Source organism: Doryrhamphus excisus, chromosome 18, assembly GCF_030265055.1.
Source record: "Doryrhamphus excisus isolate RoL2022-K1 chromosome 18, RoL_Dexc_1.0, whole genome shotgun sequence".
Lineage (NCBI taxonomy): Eukaryota > Metazoa > Chordata > Actinopteri > Syngnathiformes > Syngnathidae > Doryrhamphus > Doryrhamphus excisus.
In genome coordinates, this window is record NC_080483.1 from 15,080,001 (window position 1) to 15,102,140 (window position 22,140).

Genomic DNA, 22,140 nt, shown 5'->3' on the forward strand with positions numbered 1-22,140 from the left:
TCCATCTATCCATCTATCCATCTATCCATCTATCCATCTATCCATCTATCCATCTATCCATCTATCCATCTATCCATCTATCCATCTATCCATCCATCCATCTATCCATCTATCCATCTATCCATCTATCCATCTATCCATCTATCCATCTATCCACCTACCCATTACCCATCATCCATCCATCTATCCATCTATCCATCTATCCATCTATCCATCTATCCATCTATCCATCTATCCATCTATCCATCTATCCATCTATCCATCTATCCATCCATCCATCTATCCATCTATCCATCTATCCATCTATCCATCTATCCATCTATCCATCCATCCATCTATCCATCTATCCATCTATCCATCTATCCATCTATCCATCTATCCATCTATCCATCTATCCACCTACCCATTACCCATCATCCATCCATCCATCCATCCATCCATTAAATAACACCTATAAGACTCCATTACTTGTAATACTTGATTACACCATGTTGTGATTATTTGATTGTGATTGACTGAGCATAAAATCCCAAATCAAAAATCCAAGTTGATGTAAAATAAAATGTATAGCAAATGGCTGCTGTTGTTTGAATGAATATTAATCCTTGAATAAAAGCTTCGTTCATTATGAATGAATTATCCACAAACAACCACAACAAATCCTACTTGGAACTATCATTTTAGTTCCCACATTGGAGAAAAAGGATACATTGACTGATTTTCAATGTTTATATCCATTTTAATTTCCATATGATGTATTATTTAGTGTTATTTTAGCATTATAGACCATACAGTACTGTATAACAACATTTTTTTGTACGTTTTTTTGTACGTAAAGCGACTGTAAAGCGATAGAAAATGTACTATGACAAATACGGTACAAATACGGTACTCGGGTTTGTGCTTGACGGAACTGCAGCTTGTCTGAAATCATCTTGACATTGTGGAAAACAATTCCGAATCGAAAGATCAAAGGTGAAAGGTCGGAATTATGCTGTCAGGTCCTGGGCTTTTGGGTTCATTTGTGGAAAGGGGGGGTTGGGGGGGGCGGGGTTAAACTGACCAGGCCTGGGCTCATTTTGTTAAAAAAAATAATAATAATAAACGCACCCATGATGGTGAAGTTTGATTTGTTTTTATTACAAAAGTGGCGTAAATATAAAAAAAAAAAAAAGACTTAAGCACGGCATAGGCAAGCTGTCAAATGGACAGCCCCCCCGGGGCCGATGAGCAGCCGTCAGCCCCCATTCTCTGTCCGGTGCTCGGTTCTCCCCCCACAAACGCCTCTATATACCCCATGGGAGGAGGTCTGTTGCGCTGCGGCCGCACTAAATCAACACCGTCCTAATGAGGTGTCACACTTGACCCCCAGCAGCCTCGGCCCCTCACATGGGTGTCAGAGCCACAATGAGCGCCCCTCCATCTCCAAGCGCCTGGCTGACACATTTTGATTCATGATTCGAGCCTGGGCCTTGTCAGGTCAAAATTACACCCGAGCAAAAAACGCCACCATCAACGCATTCATCAAGACTACCTCTAAATGCACCCTTAAGCTTGCTTCTCTTTAAAAAAAAAAAAAAAAAAAAAATCAACAATAATGCCCCCCCACCGCCCCGCTCACACCTCTTATCACCTTTCACACAGCAGCATGTGCTCATCTGTGTCACTGATCACCTCCTATACCCCCCGTCTCTCATTGGTGGGCCTCATTCCTAATGGCTCTCTGGGCAATGAACCAGGTGTTCCTGAGCCTGTCTTCTGACCTTCTGACCCAAAGAGCTCCTAATGTGAACAGGTCCTTGCAGCAGAACACCAAACTGAGATCTGGAGATTTGCCAGTAAGTCTGATAAACATTCAGGTCTTCATTCTGCCCAGAATCCATCCACCGCATAGCAAGGCTTATTTGAGCTTAATAATATATATCAAACAGGGCTGCACGGTGGTCGAGTGGTTAGCACGCAGACCTCACAGCTAGGAGACCGGGGTTCAATTCCACCCTAAGTTTGGTTGCATGTTCTCCCCGTGCATGCGTGGTTTTTCTCCGGGTACTCCGGTTTCCTCCCACATTCCAAAAACATGCTAGGTTAATTAGCGACTCCAAATTGTCCATAGGTATGAATGTGAGTGTGAATGGTTGTTTGTCTATATGTGTCCTGTGATTGGCTGGCCACCAGTCCAGGGTGTACCCCGCCTTACGCCCCAAGACAGCTGGGATAGGCTCCAGCACCCCCCGCGACCCTCGTGAGGAAAAAGCGGTAGAAAATGAATGAATGAATATATCAAACAGGGCGGCACGGTGTTCGAGTGGTTAGCACGCAGACCTCACAGCTAGGAGACCGGGGTTCAATTCCACCCTAAGTTTGGTTGCATGTTCTCCCCGTGCATGCGTGGGTTTTCTCCGGGTACTCCGGTTTCCTCCCACATTCCAAAAACATGCTAGGTTAATTAGCGACTCCAAATTGTCCATAGGTATGAATGTGAGTGTGAATGGTTGTTTGTCTATATGTGTCCTGTGATTGGCTGGCGACCAGTCCAGGGTGTAGAAGACAGCTGGGATAGGCTCCAGCAACCAACACGACCCTCATGAGGAAAAGCGGTAGAGAATGAATGAATGTTTTTTAAGCACAGAGGCCACACAGCTAGTAGACCCGAGTTCGATTCCACTTTCGGGCATCTCTGTGTGGAGTTTGCATGTTCTCCCCGTGCATGCGTGGGTTTACTACGGTTTCCTCCCACATTCCAAAAACATGCTAGGTTAATTAGCGACTCCAAATTGTCCATAGTTATGAATGTGAGTGTGAATGGTTGTTTGTCTATATGTGCCCTGTGATTGGCTGGCCACCAGTCCAGGGTGTACCCCGCCTCTCGCCCGAAGACAGCTGGGATAGGCTCCAGCACACCCGCGACCTATGAGCTATGATAGTGAGAGGGTACACTGTGTACACATTTGATGTTATGTATTACTAGTAAGTATATTACTATGTATTACTCCTACTGGATACAAGCATTTGTGACAATACATGCAAAATAGAGTCGCCATCTCTCACCCTATTAGAAAATGGTGACACACATGAACAGGAAGTGGACAAACATTTAATGTGTCAACACATTAAAAGGTGTAAATGAATTTTAAAAATTCAAACCGCCAAACGTCGAGGGATGACTGTAGTATCAATTTTCAAAGCTCAAGTCACATCATCAAAATTTTCAAGGGCGTGCCGGGATCGTCATTCACCGTGAGATGACATGCAACTCCGTCCACCGAGAGGGCCATCTGTTCCCAAAACTCCCTACGGGACCAGGGCAGTCCAGTGAGGCCAGTACTCCCATCAACTGACTTGACTGGTCTTGACTTCTCACAAATAGTCTTCATCTTCTCATGATTATCATTATTATTATTACTATTTGATGATATGATGTGAGAATGTCACGTTTACTCGGATTCAGAATAGTCAAGACACACGCTGGTCACATTATTAGGTACACCTGCACAACTTAATCCCGCAATAAAAAAAATAAACACGAATGTTTGTTCAAAATGTACTGAAAGGTATAAAAAGTCATTTCAACTCGTCTCACTCGGACATAAATGAGGATAATTTCTGATCTTTGACACGTCTGTCACCATTAACCCGCCGTGTCGCAACAATAATGGGCTTCTAGTTCCCTCATTTGAGTGTCAAAAAGGCTGACAAACACAAACCCGATGCCTTCGCTGACCGACAGGCCTCTTCTGGCTTCTGTCAAAGCTGCTCATTTGGCCCAAGAGGTCAAATGGGCAGCTTCAAATTAAATGAAACTCCGTGTTTGGAAAAATAGGCATTTTGGCAGGATTCCAATGGTTTGTTTTTACAAAAAGGTGAAAACAGTTGGAGAAAAAACTCATTGTATTGTCTTGTCCTTTTATATACTTTAACTTATGGTAATGGTAATGGTTTAATTTCATTAGAACATGCATCAGATTACAATTGAATGCATCACATAATCAGTTCCCAGTTCCACATGTCCAAAAGGAGTAGGAAGAAGCAACGTTTATTAAATCCTACCCCTCCATCTGGTACTTTTACAATCAGTAACTGTTACATTTGTTCACATTTGAATTGAATTGAATTGAATTGAATTGAATTGAATTGAATTGAATTGAATTGAATTGAATTGAATTGAATTTAATTTAATTTAATTTAATTTAATTTAATTTAATTTAATTTAATTTAATTTAATTTAATTTAATTTAATTTAATTTAATTTAATTTAATTTAATTTAATTTAATTTAATTTATTGTCATGTACCGAAGTACGAGGTGATATGAGCATCCAATGCCATAATGAGTACCATAGTAAGTGTCAATATAGTGATATATATAGCACATCATGACAGGTTCAAGACTCTTCATCCTTGTGTTTATGACAGTCACACAAAATCACACAAAATGTGGCTGATGTGTGGATAATTTAGTCCTCAATCAGGAAAGGTGTACAAAAAATATATATATTTAATTCTCGGAGCAACAGAAAACAATCCCCACAAAACCGGAGACGAAACAAAAAACAATCCTCAACACCAGGACGCAAAAAGAAACTAGTGAAACAAAATGGACACCAAATGTATTAATTTAAATTTCAAAAGTTTAAGCCCACAGCTTTTAAAAGCTAAAATTCAAATTCCTTTTCTGACCTCTTGACGGCCAAGGCAAGACAGCTTTTGTCACAAGGTGGCGTGAGCCAGTGATTGGATCCCAACGCAGAGACGACACAGTCCAAGCAGAACAGAAACAAGGAGTAAAAATACAAACAACAAAAGAGAAGGTAAAAATAGTCCAAAAGCTAAAAATAGACTAAGCCACTGTCATTAAAAGACCCGTCATGGAAAAACACAGATCCAGATAAAACCATGAACGTTGCTGAAAAGCCAAGCACGGAACGATGACGCACAGTACGAGTACAGCCGGTTACCACAAAGCTACTTCGCAAACAAGACAAAGTGTTATAAGGACAGCAGGTGAAAACAAAGTCGAGAGGTAGGCCCAATAAATAATGGCTTTTACACAAGACCACCAAACTAGAGAGCTAGCGACCTAAACGGTAGCCTCCAAGTTATTTCCTTTAAACTTAAATAGCCAAAAACTTACCACTTCCACACGGCTAGGGAGGATAACTATTAACAGTTATTTAACCTTTAACATGAACATTAATCAAACGTAATAATTTTTTCTGGGTACATGATACCATACAGCATCCATATCAAACTTGCGCGGGCCGCACTAACATTAAACTTTCATATCAAGGCGGGGGCCTCAAACTAGTGTCCTGCGGGCCACGTGTTTGAGACCCCTGATCTAGTGGTTTTTCAGTGCTTTGCAACCTAAACGGTAGCCTTCAAGTTATTTCCTTTAAACTTAAATAGCCAAAAACTTACCACTTCCACACGGATAGGGAGGATAACTATTAACAGTTATTTAACCTTTAACATGAACATTAATCAAACGTAATATTATTTTTCTGGGTACATGATACCATACAGCATCCATATCAAACTAACATTAAACTTTCATATCAAGGCGGGGGCCTCAAACTAGTGTCCTGCGGGCCACAAAGTTTTCCCGATCTCCTGACTGTGTGGCTTACCACTCGGCCACCGTGAGAAGCAGCGAGTAATCGGCATTACCAATTGGTATTGAAAATATATATTGTGCATCTTTAAATTATATACACACGCTTACAAATATATACATATACAATATAAGGTATATAGATATAATATATTTTATCAGTCAAAGAGCTGTTGAAATGATCCAGCTTTACATGTCATTGTGTAGGAGGAACCTTGGATGCAGTTAAACAGCTAAGACAAGCACCTTTAACACCCAAACAATGGGCTATTTTTCTGAAACGTTGCACTCGACAAGTGAGGAACAAATTGTGTGTATGTGTGTGCGTGCGCACGCGCGTGTGCACGTGTGTATGTAACCCCCACACCCCCTCCATGTCAAACAACCACCCCGATGCCGACCACCCTTTCTGCCCTCCAAATAAAAACTCCAAAGAAAGAAAAGAGAAATCATCCTCTGTTGAGGAACTTTACGAGATCTTCCTTTAAACGGGGGGGAAAAAAAAGACTAAGTATCCATGGGAATCTTAGCATGTTAGGGAGGCCTTTCTCCCTTCCGCTCCCCCCCCTCCCGCTGCACCCATGGACCGACGCAATTGTTTATTTTCCCCCATTGAGCTTGCTCCATTCACTGGCATTCACATTGACTCTGCTCAATTGGAGTGAGACAGCATTTATTCTGCAAGAGGAATGCAGTGTTCCACTGACAGAGCAGTAAGAATGCAGGAGAAATCATTAAATGTTTAAAAAAAAAAGGGGAAAAAAAAAAAAAAAGTACAGCTGAGCGCCAGGGAGAACGACGTCAAAAACCCAAAAGTGGAGCAGGCATCCTAGAAGGAGGTCATTCATTCTCTGCGCCTTCTTAACTGAAACTGCCCACAGAACAATGAAGCGTTCTCCGGCCAGCGCAGCCGGCTCCTCTCAGATGCCGGCCTGCGTCCTGTGCAGGCCCTCGCTCCTTCCCCTTGTGCCGTGCACAATAGGCGCAAGCAAGCTGGACCTCAAAGTTAATTTCACCCGAGGTCCATTCTGTCACGAGGAGGGCGTCATAATGACAGTTTCCCCCTTTTAGAACAATGTGCTTTGGCCACTAAAGCCTTCTCGGTGCTGTCAAACTCAATTAGCTTTGTTGACCGGGGGACAATATGATGGTGGAAATGAACAAGACGGGACTACAAGAATCACCCATATGCATGACAGGAGCAGCTCGTTATTGACTTAAAATCAGCCGCACGGTGGAGAAAAAAAACACTAGATCAGGGGTCTCAAACATGTGGCCCGTGGGCCAAATGTGGCCCGCAGGACACTACTTTGAGGCCCCCGCCTTGATATGAAAGTTTAATGTTAGTTTGATATGGATGCTGTATTGTATCATGTACCCAGAAAAAAATTATTACGTTTGATTAATGTTCATGTTAAAGGTTAAATAACTGTTAACCTCCCTATCCGTGTGGAAGTGGTAAGTTTTTGGCTATTTAATTTTAAAGGAAATAACTTGAAGGCTACCGTTTAGTTCGCAAAGCACTGAAAAACCACTCGATCAGGGGTCTCAAACACGTGGCCCGCAGGACACTGGTTTGAGGCCCCCGCCTTGATATGAAAGTTTAATGTTAGTGCGGCCCGTGCCAATTTTTATATGGATGCTGTATGGTATCATGTACCCAGAGAAAATGATTACGTTTGATTAATGTTCATGTTAAAGGTTAAATAACTGTTAATAGTTATCCTCCCTATCCGTGTGGAAGTGGTAAGTTTTTGGATATTTAAGTTTAAAGGAAATAACTTGAAGGCTACCGTTTAGGTCGCTTTAGCTCTCTAGTTTGCGAGTTAGCATGTGTCTCAAGACCCTGCAGTTGCGCAATATGTTGTAAATAAAAAGAGTATAAATGTGACTATAGTCGTGTTTTGTCATGTCTACAGGGCTCTAATAATGCTTTGTTCATTTTAATCTGAAAAAAATAATTTGTCTACCCACCAACTATATGTGTATATAATATAATTAATACAAGGTATTATAACACATTAGGCAGCTGCCAATCAGCTCTTTCATATAATAAAAATGTTGTAATGTTGTAATATTCCTATTGTTGCCTTATAAATAATGTAATTGATGTTCACGCAGGAAAAGTCACCTCAAAACTAAATATTTTTAATACAGCCACTGCTTATTATGCTTTTAGATATTGTAAATAAAGATAAAGTTTGTGGTGATAGTGCTCCTAAATAAAATAATATAAAAATAATATGGTTATTTGATCTGTTAAGAAGTCATTCATCTTCCTACATAGCCAAACTGTAAATTAAATGGCAAAAACGTCCCCACGAGAGGAAGAATGTTTCCATTAATGAGAATGAAGACTGATGACGTCAGCAGGTCAGTTGAATGAAGCCAAAGGAAGTCAACGTTGACGTAAACCTTACCTGCCCTCTACTGGTCAGATGCAGATACTGCATAGCAATTTGTAGAAGAACGAGAAAACGATGAAAATAAAATACTTGTTTTGATATAATAAATGCTACTGAAGATAATTAATGAATCGGGAATCACAAAATGTAAATAATAGTTTATATAATAGCAGGTAGATGTACCAATAATAGAGTCGTGATTGATTATCTTGTTGCAATACAACTTATATAATCAACAATTGTAACATTTTTTTCAATAAATAATGATTAGTTGTTAGTTGATTTCATAAAGTACATTAGCTGACCGTCAAAATGACATTTTAAAGAAAAGCGTATTTACCAGCAAAAAGTTGTCCCGTAAACTAACCACGCAGCACTGGAGAGCGAATCGTAAGTGAGACTTTCAAATACATATTTTCAGCTGGTAATTTAAAGCTTTCAGACTAATTTATGCTGAAAATGGCGATAATTGCGAAGTGACTCACATCTAAAATGGTATACGTTGTAAATAAGTAAATTATCTCAGTAATGCATAGCGATTACATGTATTTATTATTTATTCTATAAACAGAAGAACAAAACCACTATGTATGGGAATTGTTCACAAGTAAAAACGTCTGTTTTTCCACCAAATTCTAATTTTATTTAGATTTAAAACATGAATGTATAAATGTTTCCATCTTTATTGTAAATCATAGTTCCAGAAACATAATCACTAGCAATCTTGATACTGTTTGATTGTATCGACACTCGTTTTTGCGAGGGACCCTAAATGTATCAAGCAGTCAACCCAAGCCTCCCCCATCAGCAAAAGTTTACTTTTGGGAGTAAAACTAACTTCAAGCGGCCGTACTATATTTCATTCTGTCAGTTATATCCCGGTAGGCGATCGCAAATACTTACTTTATACGACTTCCGTCGGTGTTGGGAAAGCATCGACTCAAATGTCGGGAATGTGAGCGGATGGAGGGAAGATTGCATGGAGTCAGTTAGCTTTGGATGCTAGCTAGCTAGCTAGCTAGCCTGCAAGGTAAGAGCCAAACTTTGCATTGCAGTGTTTGTTTCTACAGCATTCTGTCATTGTGCATGTTGTTTGTTTTTACCGAAAACTATGGAAACCACTTGGTTTTTTTAATATAAGACCGCTCTGAAGTTAATACTCTGGCAAAATTCCACTTTTTTTTTTTAAACTAAGATGCTTCTAAATCTGGGCCCGACTTCTGTGCATCAATGTAACGGTTGCAAGAATCCCAAAACACAAACATATCTACATTTTGAGGACTAATATTATCATTATTATGTGATTAATCATCCTTTATTTCACTTTCTATGTATATCTTGCCCCATAAGGGCACTGTCTTTACATCTTCATTACACTACAATATGCAATTGTAGCTGTTAGCTTTAAGGGAAATAAGAAGCCATTTCTAAAGGTGCATCCTAAAGATAAACAAATGCAGAGAAGTAGTGAGTTTGCAACATCCTCTTTCAATAGAAAACATGTACCAGAGGATCTATGAAGTGTGTGACAGTGTTATTAAAACAACCAACTATGTGAAGAGATAGACTGTATGCACAGATCTTATCAGTTTGACTTCCTGATTTAGTATTAGTTAGGTTAGGGTTGTGCTGTGTCTTGTCCATCTCAAATATTCCACAGTCTCCACATTCCTGTGTGTTGACCCGAGGGCGAGAGGTCAGAGGTAGCGAGAACCCTGATACTTCACCGCCACAGGCACAGACACGACTAACTCTTTTTTTTTTTTTTTAATTTAAATTCAAAATTCTTAGAGAGACTGGCATGTTTGTATTATCATACATTTGAAAAGGTGATGCAAATGCATTGGAATTATATCAAATTGAACAGAAAACCACAAGTGCAAATGTAAGAATATTTGCAGTAATGTGCTAAGTGGGGCAGTTAAGGTACTACACTGTTAATAAATTAATCCTTTATTTACTCTACAGACATTATGGAAGTATAATTTTCATGTTTATAACTGCCGTACAAGTGTAAGAAGAAGTTTCACATAAAAAAACATAATACGCTTATGTGCTGACGCTACCTAGTATATTTAAATTACCTTGTTTCAGGATAGGAGGCAAAATTATTTAAAGAAAAAGCAAAATATGCACAAAATGTGCAATTGTCCTTTTCATGCTCAGTGAACTGAGCTTTTTTTCTGAGGCTTCATTTTTCTGATGTTGCCCAAACATGATTCATAATGCTCATTGAGGTGCAATATTCATTTCACCTTTTCATTATTCCCGCTTGGACCCTGCAGGCAGGCAGAGCTATCAAGTCAGTGGCTGCACTGATGGATATCAACAGTTTAGGGAGGGACTCTTTGTTTGCTTTGTTTGGCTTTTTAAAGCCATACTGTAAGTATTATAATTGCCTTGCCACAGGATTTATGCAACATTACACCATCATCTATTAACACATCATTGCATATAACAAAAAAGGCGGGGGGGCGGGGGGGGTGTTTGTGATAACCACTAAGGCTGAACCAACCTGTCGTCATATTTGTTTATATTTCAAAACAATGTTTTATATTGTGAATTCAGGTGGTCCTCGGTTTACAGTATTTCGTGTTTATGTTAGCGTTACTGTAAATGAATTAATAACCTAATTTTGGCCCATGGATATGATACATATACGCTCAAGAAGGAGTTACAGTGCTTGCAGTTACTTCGGAAAACTACACTATGTGATCGATAATATCCACACCCCTTTTAATCGCTTGACTGTCGCGACAATCATTAAGGATAAACATCGTAAGAATGAGAAGGAAGTGGTTCATCAACAATCTATTTTTGGAAAAACAGGATAAGGTCAGCTGACCTACACCAAAACAACACGCTCGAGGGGGAAAAAATGAATTTGGAAACAAATAAAACAGATTTCATTGGCCTTAGTGTCGTTTCTACAGTCAGGACTCCTGTCAAGTTCACAGACACTTGGAAATCACACAACTCTTTAACACTAACTGCCAGGTCGCTACAGTATCCTTGAGCATGTTAAAGGATTTAATCCTATGAAAGAGGTAGTTGTCTTATTGTTGACATGGAAAGGATGCTAGTGCTAGGCTTTTATTTTGGAATACTCTTTCATTCAATTATTCTGTTTTGTGTTTTTTTTTTGTTTTTATGTGTGTACAGTGTTTGTGACTTAAAGGGGACCTATTATGCTTTTTTTTTCTACTTTTGTGACCTACAAATGTAGTTAGAATGTTGTATTCTTGTGTTAAACGATGAGAAACATCGGACTGTCCAGTCTCTACTTCCGGATAGGATTCGGAATCCAACAAATACGGAAGTATGTTAAAAGTGACATCGCTGTTTATTATCAACTCCTATGCTGTTCGCAGCCAGCGACGAGTGTGGCCAACCACAGCGGAGTGGGCTTGGGCTATAAATTAAAACTGACCGTATATGCAGGAAGCACGAAATCCAAAGAAACAGATGAATAGGTGCAGATTCTGGAAGAACTACAACGCTTTCTTGATGGTTATTGTGTGTAGCTGCTCTATAGAAGTCCATAACTCAATACAAAGGGCCGAAAACTGAGCATAATATGTAAAAGTGTGATATAACATTATATATAATAACATTAATATTTGTTATATTTTAGATTACTCAAAGTATCTCAATTATACACTCGAAAATTTAGCATAATAGGTCCACTTTAGATCCGACTTACACCAAAACTCGACTGTCACCGTCACTAATAAAACCTTTATTGGAAGCATTTCTGTTAACACTCTTAACTGTCATACAAGTGTAAAAAGAAGTTAACCAGTGCAGTCATTCAGACATAGATGCAAATAATACGGTGCAGTCATGTCGCAAATGCACCACTTCCATCTGGTGCATCGTCAGTCTCCTGACTTCCAAATTGTCCAACTTAAAATGTCTACTTCAGATGTTCCACTGCAGTTGGTTGTCAACTGATGGCACCGCCACCGACTACTGGCACCGGTAGTCTTGTAGTACACTGAATAGGTGCAGATTCTGGAAGAACTACAACACTTTCCTGATGGTTATTGTGTGTAGCTGCTCTATAGGAGTTCATAACTCAACACAAAGGGCCGGAAAAAGTAGCATAATAGGTCCCCTTTAACAAAAAAGTGTCTAAAAAATGTCTATTTGCCTTCAGATGTTCCACTGCAGTTGGTTGTCAACTGATGGCACCGACACCGACTACTGGCACCGGTAGTCTTGCAGTACACTGAATAGGTGCAGATTCTGGAAGAACTACAACACTTTCCTGATGGCTATTGTGTGTAGCTGCTCTATAGGAGTTCATAACTCAATACAAAGGACCGAAAAAAGTAGCATAATAGGTCCCCTTTAACAAAAAAGTGTCTAAAAAAATGTCTATTTGCCTTCAGATGTTCCACTGCAGTTGGTTGTCAACTGATGGCACCGACACCGACTACTGGCACCGGTAGTCTTGTAGTACACTTATAAAAATGACTCGGGGATATTTGAAGAATTTGTTTAGGCAGCTGCTGTGTTGCAGACACAAAGGCTTCTGTCTGCGTCTTTGGGGACTGCTGCTTTAGAAAAGCAACCCATGGCGTCCACCAACTGGTTCCACTGGACCAGTCTTGGATAAAAGAAAGTCTTAATAACATAATAATAATAATAATAATAACAAAGGACATTCAAGTTAATTGTACCTGTGATTTTACATGAATTAACAAATTAGTGGTGATGAAGATGATTTTCTATCAGCTACATAACTATTTGTGTGTTGTTTTTCTTCACCTCACAGCGTCTTCTAAATAGCAGCTCCATTCGCAATAACGGTAATCACCCACTTGTACGGCTGCACGTCTCTTATCTCCTTTTAGGGCCACGACGTGGCATGCAGCCTGTTTACTTGATCCTAATCAGAGCTCCAAGTCGTTTTACAATTGGTCTGAGCAAACACATGATGCACATGTTATTTTCACATACATTCTTGCTAAATGCATCTGCTCGAAACAGTTTTTTTTATCACATAACCAGTTAATCATAAGCTCATACCTTCAGATTAGCATTAGTGAGGAGTTCAAACATTAAACATACAGTGGAACCTCTTAAGGTTGAACGCAATCCATTCCAGGATGATGGTCTACCACTGATTTGTTTGCATTCAAAATGTTTGTCCGCATAGGAAATAATGGGAAATAAATTAATAGGCTACACAGTCTAACTCTAAGTCTAGCTTTGTTAGGCGTACGTTACATTCCTCTGTTATTGATACTGATATGATATGTTATGATACTGATAAGTTCTTTTACCTCTTCCATCATGGTCATTATGACACTTCTTACACCTCTCTGCCGTCACTGGTTCTGGTCGTGTTATCACAAAAGAGCTAAAGAAAATGTTATGTGTAAGATGTGCCTCCACTGTGCAGCAGCTTGAAATAAATAAAGAAAACAACTTTGGATTATATATTATATATTGTATATATTATATATCGTATGGTCATATCACCTCGTACTTTGGTAATTATATTAGAAAGGCGGCGGCACGGTGTCAAGTGGTTAGCACACAGACCTCACAGCTAGGAGACCAGGGTTCAATTCCACCCTCGCCCATCTCTGTGTGGAGTTTGCATGTTCTCCCCGTGCATGCGTGGGTTTTCTCCGGGTACTCCAGTTTCCTCCCACATTCCAAAAAACATGCTAGGTTAATTAGCGACTCCAAATTGTCCATAGGTATGAATGTGAGTGTGAATGGTTGTTTGTCTATATGTGCCCTGTGATTGGCTGGCGACCAGTCCAGGGTGTACCCCGCCGCTCGCCCCAAAGACAGCTGGGATAGGCTCCAGCACCCCCTCACAACTCTTGTGAGGAAAAGCGGTAGAAAATGAATGAATGAATGACTATTAGGAAAGCAGGAAGTGAACAAATGTAACAGTTACTGATTGTAAAAGTACCAGATCAGGGCTCTACGTTAAAAACAAAAATTACTTGCCCATGGGGAATCCTTAAGGTGAGAACTACTTGCCCGAACTTGCCCCATGTAAAATGAAAAGACTGCCATAATGATATCATATATCAATATATGCTGATAATTCATCAGATAATAGTACTGATGCATTGTATTTGGAGGAATGTCTGAAAATTTGTGGAGATGTATGTTAACATGGCAAGCCATGCTACCTTACACATGGTAGTCGTAGTAAGCAGTGATATTTATTTAAGTTGTACACCTCAATGAAACATTTGACACATTTGTGTACTAGTAAAGTGTTTTTAGAAAGAAATGCTCAGAAAAAATGCTCAATGGTCAAACAATAATTTGTGAAGCAAAGGTGAGAAAAATACACAGAGAAATGAAACCGCTAGGTTTTGTAGCTTGTGCAAAATCAGCACTTGGTATTGGATCTAATGGGTGGTGTTTCATTGTGACCACTTCAAATTGTCACAGCAATGTGATTCACTCACCTTTGCCATCATTTGATTTGCTGCCGCTAATAAAATACTTGTTTAGGAGGCACTGTTTCATCACTTTTTACTGTTTTCCTTCACAAGTTGTTGAAGAATTAGACAATGTTGGCAGGGACGCCATGATAGATGTTTTCCTAGTAAAACGATCGCTGATTGGTTGATCGCGAACAAGAACGGGTGTGGGTAAAACGCGGATTGTGGATTACGGACCGCGGTCTAAATAAACGATTCTGATTGGTCCATTTCAAGATTTGCAAGGATTGGTTTGCAAATTACCACCGGAATTACGCAGTCCGAGTTTTACCAACACCCAACAAGAACCGCTTTCAAAAAAACTCTTGGCAGTACGGCATGCTAAAATGCACTTGCCCGACGGGAATATTAATGATTGGATTTACTTGCCCGAATTTTGTTTTAACTTGCCCCGGGCCATCGGTACAACGTTATTGTCGAGCCCTGCAGATAGAGGGGTAGGATTTAATAAGCTTTGCTTCTTCCTACTCCTTTTGGACATGTGGAACTGGGAACCGATTATGTGATGCATTCAATTGTAATCTGATGCATGTTCAAATTAATTTCCCATTATCAACTTATGTCCATTTGATTATATGATATGCATACTATATGATACACAATATATATTATACAGGTTTATGTTAAGTATATTCATGATACATTGTTTAAGTATATGATCAAAGACAGTGTTCGTATGGTGAGAGAGTAAACTTTTGGTGGGTTTCGAAATTGTAGTACCTTAGTTCCGCACTATTAGGTGACATTGATTTGATTGACATTTTATGTTTTAGCATTCTGATATGGATGTATATGTATGTCATATAAATAAAAATATCCTATTTTCATATCTTTCCATGCCTTCCATGCATGCCTTTCTTCTGGTAATACCATCTTCATTCCACATCCCAAAAACATGCATTCAAGACCAACTGGACACTCTAAATTGTGAAAGTGAGTGTGAATGGTTGTTTGCCTCTCAGCCAAAGTCAACTACGACAGGCCCCAGCCAGTCACCCGCGATCCTAATAAGGGCAAACGGTACAGAAAATAGATGGATGCTGTTGACAATTATTGAAGCCGTTTCTGCATAATTGTGCGAACCGAATTAATAAACCGTGAATAATGCATTTGCTTTTTTTTTTCCCCCTCTGAGCAACTGCTTTGGTGAAATGTTCTTTTTAACGATCTGAGAATTACCCGCACCAACATTCCTGGAAATCCAAAGTGAATATTGAGATTGGGACTGAATGCATGCCGTGCGTTGAGAAAGCAGGTGGTGTTCCGTGTGGCTATAAATCATAGCGACTATCCCACCAGCATGTGGTTCCTCTCTTTATAGTGGAAGTAACACAAAAATGGCTTCTTGTTACTGGAAGTTTGAGGAGGGTGAGATATTTCTAGCACGCGGTTTTCAAAATCTTTGTTTTAATCATGGGTTTCAATGCGAACATCCAGGAGATGGCAGTAGTCATGCACTGACCAGATAATTCATCTACTGTATATATATATATATATATATATAATATGTTACAATAGAACACAAACAGGCTAGTATTGTTGCAAATACCGACCACAGCATGTGTTCATTTAACTCTTTTTTTTAATATGTTGTCCTGCTGTGCGTTCTCATGCCATCCTTGAGATTTGTTACTTTTTTTTTTTTTTAATCACGCTTACCCCCTCAGGGCACGCTTATTATCGAGGTTGCCTCCCTTATCCACCAACTGATAAGAGCGTGTATAATTGCCAAGAAATTCTCAATAACCTGCTCATTGTTCTTGACACAGTTTCAACATCAGATGGGAGTTATATGATACCGACTGTGTGTGTGTGTGTGTGTGTGTGTGTGTGTGTGTGTGTGTGTGTGTGTGTGTGTGTGTGGCCACTCCCTTCCAGCAGGCAGCGCTTTTTCCTCGCTGGGCCAGCCTCTCATTCCTGTCCAAATACTCAACGCCACAATGGCCAGGCTCCAGTCCCCCTGGTAGACTCTGAGGAGTATTCACGCTTTGGATTTCGGAAATTGGTACTGAAGTAAGTACATTCTACACGCTGACATTTGTATTGTGTTGTAAATGTAAACATAGTGAAATAATGCAGATTTAATACCGATCTGTCATTGTTTCTATGGTATCTATTATACTTTAGTTGTAATTTGTTATGATCAGTCACTTTCAAAATTGCTTGGTAAATCCATAAGTAAGTTAGTATTGTTTCTCAGTACTAGTATTTTTTCTGTATTTAGACATGTCAAAAGTAATTTTTGAGTGTATTAGATATTGACATTGGTGCGCAAGTGAGACTTGGTCAAACTGCACCTTGCTACAACAAAGCTTGCTCTATCAGTATGTCCGCGTTGTTTTACCTTCCTTGTTATACAATACTACTCTAATCTAATATCGCACCTCGGGATGAATCACTCGGAATCACACGAAGCTCGCGTAACTGCAGCAAAGTATTGATAAGAAGCGATCGGTGATACTGAAAACGACTACCTCGACTTAGCGGAGTTAGTTTGCACTTTACTGTTCCTATATGCAGGGATGTTTGTGCCACATAGAAATGTGCAGTTTTCTAAATTGTATTGTTGCTGTTGAGAAACCGATCATGGTTTAAAATGAATGAACTGAAACCTCATTAAAAAAAAAAACTATTATAGAAAGCAGGAAGTGAACAAATGTAACAGTTACTGATTGTAAAAGTACCAGATGGAGGGGTAGGATTTAATAAGCTTTGCTTCTTCCTACTTCTTTTGGACATGTGGAACTGTGAACCGATTATGGGATGCATTCAATTGTAATCTGATGCATGTTCAAATGAAATAAAACCATTACCATTACCAAATATTAATAAATGGGATTAGGACTTTTGGATAATTCTGGCATATTGACAGAAATGTTTATTAATATGCACGGTACCTGCGAATAAAAGATTGTTGAACTTAATTTATGAACTATTTAGTTGAGAAAAAATGTAGCACTTTGTAACTTTCATTGTATATTACAGTATTTGTCTTTTTTTAGCATCGGGTAGCATCACAGTAAATGAAGTATCGTGTGTTCATTACATGATATGCACATACCAATATCAGTATTGGTAATGCTGGACATTATTGGTATATCGAATATCTCTAGCAAAGCCAATTCTGAGAATGTGTAGTTTTTTGTAATATTCTTTATTCAAAATGACACAGAACTTGCACAAACATATTACAAAATAATTAAAACTTGTTGTTAAGTAAGTTAAACCTTACTGAAACACAAAAGGTGACTTACTCTTAGAGCTTTTATGCCACTACTGTACAGTATGTAAGATTTTGTATAATATTCCCCAATATTAATGGTTCTGAAAGCCTATTTCCAGTAGAGTAACAACAATATGGGACCAAAAATATGGGACCGAATTGCTAATTTTAAATACAACACACTTTTGTTTTGTTTGCAGCAACCAACCCAGTGGCCACTTCCCTCCTTTGCAAGTCACAGTCATATGAGCGTAATAAGCATGTGTCATGCTCACATCACGTCCAGACTGATAACAGCAGGCGTTCCTCACCATGAAGCTAGCTGTGCACTGTGCAAACAACTTGTAAAAAATTGCACCTTAGTTTTCCATCACTAAACAAACCGAACCTCCTCCGTGTGCCGGAATGTGATTCAACCATACTGCTACACATTCCGCCCATCCCTTTAGTTAATAATCCAACCAGGGGGTCATGAACCCGGGCGTCATATGACAACAGAGCAGTCAAAGGAAACAGGCCAGACGTGGCAACATGTGTATTCACTGAGGGCATTGACTACACCTGTGATTGCGGGGTCAAGGTGGTAAGTCACACCTGAATCATATCACTCTAGCTCAGGGGTGGGCAAACTACGGCCCGGGGGCCACATCCGGCCCGCCAAGTGTTTGAATACGGCCCGCCCAATCTTTCCAAAGTATTTCATTTAAACTCAACATACAACCTGGCATCATGGCCTGAGCCAACCTTTTGATGGTTGTATCAATTTTGTTGTTTGACATGGTCTGTTGTTTACAAAGTGCTCCTGAAAAAAGAGACACAAGCACATAATAATAATAAAAATTAAAATAATAATTATTATATTACTATTATAACTATTATGATTATTATATTTATTATATTAATGCTAATTATTATATTAATTATATATAATAATATTGTTATATTTGCATATTTTACATAATAATAATATAATAATTATTATTTTAATTTTATTTTAATTATTATAATATTTTATTATTTTTTAAATATTTAAATATAAATATAAAATAATAAATAATAATAGCAGATTGCATGACAATTTTACAGATACAATAATACCAGGTGGACTGTTACATGTAAAATATATAGTCTGCCCCCCCCCCCAGTCAATGCGAGTCAAAAAGTTTGCCCACCCCTGCTCTAGCTATTGGTCACATGGTTGGGTAATAGTCCTTGCTGAGACGCTGCTTATTTACTCACAGTGGGGACAGACACCAGAAATGTAACCACACTTCATATCAGATATTAATATGCTGTACTTTATAGCCACGTTTTTAGACGCTGTGCTCATCCATGCTTGTCTCTTGTCTCCCTGGACACATATTATTTTTAGAACATCATAAAGTGTCATTTTTTTCCCCCTTCAAATGGTGATTATTTTCTTTTCTCATCACTGAAGAACACAAAGTAAAGCGTATGGAAGGCAACGGCGAGTTCAGTGACACCGACAGCGGCATCATCCTTCACTCTGGTAAAACATGTTTTCATTTTCTTCATAATGTTGTTGCATTATTACAGTATAATTATGAATATCATGAATACGCTGTTCTCTTACAACTTATACATGAGTGTGATGCCTCAGCACTTTATGCCATTCCGCAATCATGTCCTCATTATGAGAAATTTTATTGTTTTAATGTTATTTTTATGGGCATGTTTGTGTTTTTACTTGTCTATTTTTAGTTGTTTGTTGTCTGTTTTTATTTTCCTGCCTCAGGACTAGAGATGAATATGAGCAAATATGCCAAAATCTGGGTCATTTGCAGCCTGTACAGAACTACCAGAATGTTCATTTATGTAATGTCATCTCGAGACAATATAATAATAATGCAGAGAGGCCTAGTGGTTAGCGTGCAGGCCACACAGCTTGGAGACCCAAATTCGATTCCCCGCACTGGTATTTCTATGTGGAGTTTGCATGTTCTCCCTGTGCATTTGTGGGTTTTCTCCGGGTACTACGGACACCACAAGATGTGAAGTTTTGATTTAGTTTAGTTTTATTTAGTTATGTATATGTATAAGAGTTATCCTTTTTAAAAATGATTCAAACACTGTACAGTTAATAAATATTAGGCGTATGTGTGGAGTTTGCATGTTCTCCCCGTGCATTTGTGGGTTTTCTCCAGGTACTAAAGACACCACAAGATGTGAAGTTTTGATTTAGTTTAGTTTTATTTAGTTATGTATATGTATAATAGTTATCCTTTTTAAAACGATTAAAACACTGTACAGTTAATAAATATTAGGCGTCTGTGTGGAGTTTGCATGTTCTCCCCGTGCATTTGTGGGTTTTCTCCGGGTACTACGGACACCACAAGATGTGAAGTTTTGATTTAGTTTAGTTTTATTTAGTTATGTATATGTATAAGAGTTATTCTTTTTAAAATTATTAAAACACTGTACAGTTAATAATTATTAGGCATCTGTGTGGAGTTTGCATGTTCTCCCCGTGCATTTGTGGGTTTTCTCCGGGTACTACGGACACCACAAGATGTGAAGTTTTGATTTAGTTTAGTTTTATTTAGTTATGTATATGTATAAGAGTTATCCTTTTTAAAATGATTAAAACACTGTACAGTTAATAAATATTAGGCGTCTGTGTGGAGTTTGCATGTTCTCCCCGTGCATGCGTGGGTTTTCTCCGGGTACTCCGGTTTCCTCCCACATTCCAAAAACATGCTAGGTTAATCGGCGACTCCAAATTGTCCATAAGTATGAATGTGAATGTGAATGGTTGTTTGTTTATATGTGCCCTGTGATTGGCTGGCCACCAGTCCGGGGTGTAGAAGACAGCTGGGATAGGCTCCAGCACCTCCGCGACCTTCATGAGGATAAGCAGCATAGAAAATGGATGAATAATGCAGACAGTAGAAGGCGGGGCTTTGGTGCTTTCAGTACTGCACCTAAACTGCAAGTAATGCTGTGGATGGTGTTCTTGCTTTGTCTTTCTTCTAACAAAAACAAACCAAAAAAGTATCTAAAGCAGTGACAGTGAACCTCAATTTGTTGCAATTTCATTCTGCAACAGTTTTGGTAATCATTGTCTGGAAACATTTCAAGGCAAAATGTTGTTGTTGTCTCTCCAAGACCAGCAGTGTTGTTTTTGCTCAGGGGTGGGCAAACTACGGCCCGGGGGCCACATCCGGCCCGCCAAGTGTTTGAATATGGCCCGCCCAATCTTTCCAAAGTATTTAATTTAAACTCAACATACAACCTGGCATCATGGCCTGAGCCAACCTTTTGATGGTTGTATCAATTTTGTTGTTTGACATGGTCTGTTGTTTACAAAGTGCTCCTGAAAAAAGAGACACAAGCACATAATAATAATAAAAATTAAAATAATAATTATTATATTATTATTATAACTATTATGATTATTATATTTATTATATTAATGATAATTATTATATTAATTATATATAATAATATTGTTATATTTGCATATTTTACATAATAATAATATAATAATTATTATTTTAATTTAATTTTAATTATTATAATATTTTATTATTTTTAAAATATTTAAATATAAATATAAAATAATAAATAATAATAGCAGAGTGCATGACAATTTTACAGATACAATAATACCAGGTGGACTGTTACGTGTAAAATATTTTTGTTATATCAATGCGGCCCGCGAGTCAAAAAGTTTGCCCACCCCTGTTTTTGCTGCATCGTGTAATGTGTGCTGCTTAGTTCTGGCCTTAGTGACATTCCTTTGGCCTTAATTGGACCACGTGGTGTCTGCTCTATACAATGAGAACGTGTCCATCCATCAAGAATGGCCGATTGTCTCTCTAGGAAGTGGAATTCTCTACTCTATTGTCACACTGCCACATATCTTTCCTGTTGTACCTCAGATGTTTGTTAGCACCTGCAGGGAATCTGTTAATAATCTCTAAAGGTATGCAATAGTCAATGCATTCTGACTGGAGCTCCTCCCTCCGGCCAGGAGACTAATCCTGATGTTATTAGTCTCCAAGGCGACAGACCGCACGACTTGAACACTCACGTTGTCAATAGTTACAGAGATTCTGACACACTTTCATTGTTACCATTGAAAACACTGACAAAAACACTTTTTCTAAATAGTCTTTTTTTTTATACCGACCTTCACTGTTGCTTATTTATCTCCATTAGGTTTTTTTTTGTTAAATACTAATGCAAAACTAATACTAAATTTTTTGGACTATCAACATGGATTTTGTGATGATTGGTCCCGCCAAAGATTCATTTTAGGTCCTTTGCAGTGCCTTTGAAAATGCATTGTAATAAATGAGATAAATTAGATCTCTATAATGTACTTATAGGCGGCACGGCGGTCGAGTGGTTAGCGCATAGACCTCACAGCTAGGAGACCAGGGTTCAATTCCACCCT

At 38.7% G+C, this 22,140-nt stretch overlaps 1 protein-coding gene across 2 annotated transcripts in view; it reads left to right on the forward strand.

The window, feature by feature from the left end:
• The first annotated feature begins 8,821 nt into the window (after window positions 1-8,821).
• Window positions 8,822-22,140, forward strand: part of inavab (innate immunity activator b) — a 30,575-nt gene continuing 17,256 nt past the window's right edge. The window contains exons 1-3 of one of the 2 annotated variants that reach the window (XM_058055856.1): window positions 8,822-9,045; window positions 16,376-16,510; window positions 19,159-19,230. In XM_058055856.1, coding sequence (XP_057911839.1) covers window positions 19,176-19,230 — 55 coding nt within the window. In that variant the 5' untranslated portion in view covers window positions 8,822-9,045; window positions 16,376-16,510; window positions 19,159-19,175. The remainder of the gene's footprint in view (window positions 9,046-16,375; window positions 16,511-19,158; window positions 19,231-22,140) is intronic. The other variant, XM_058055857.1, reaches the window with a different exon arrangement.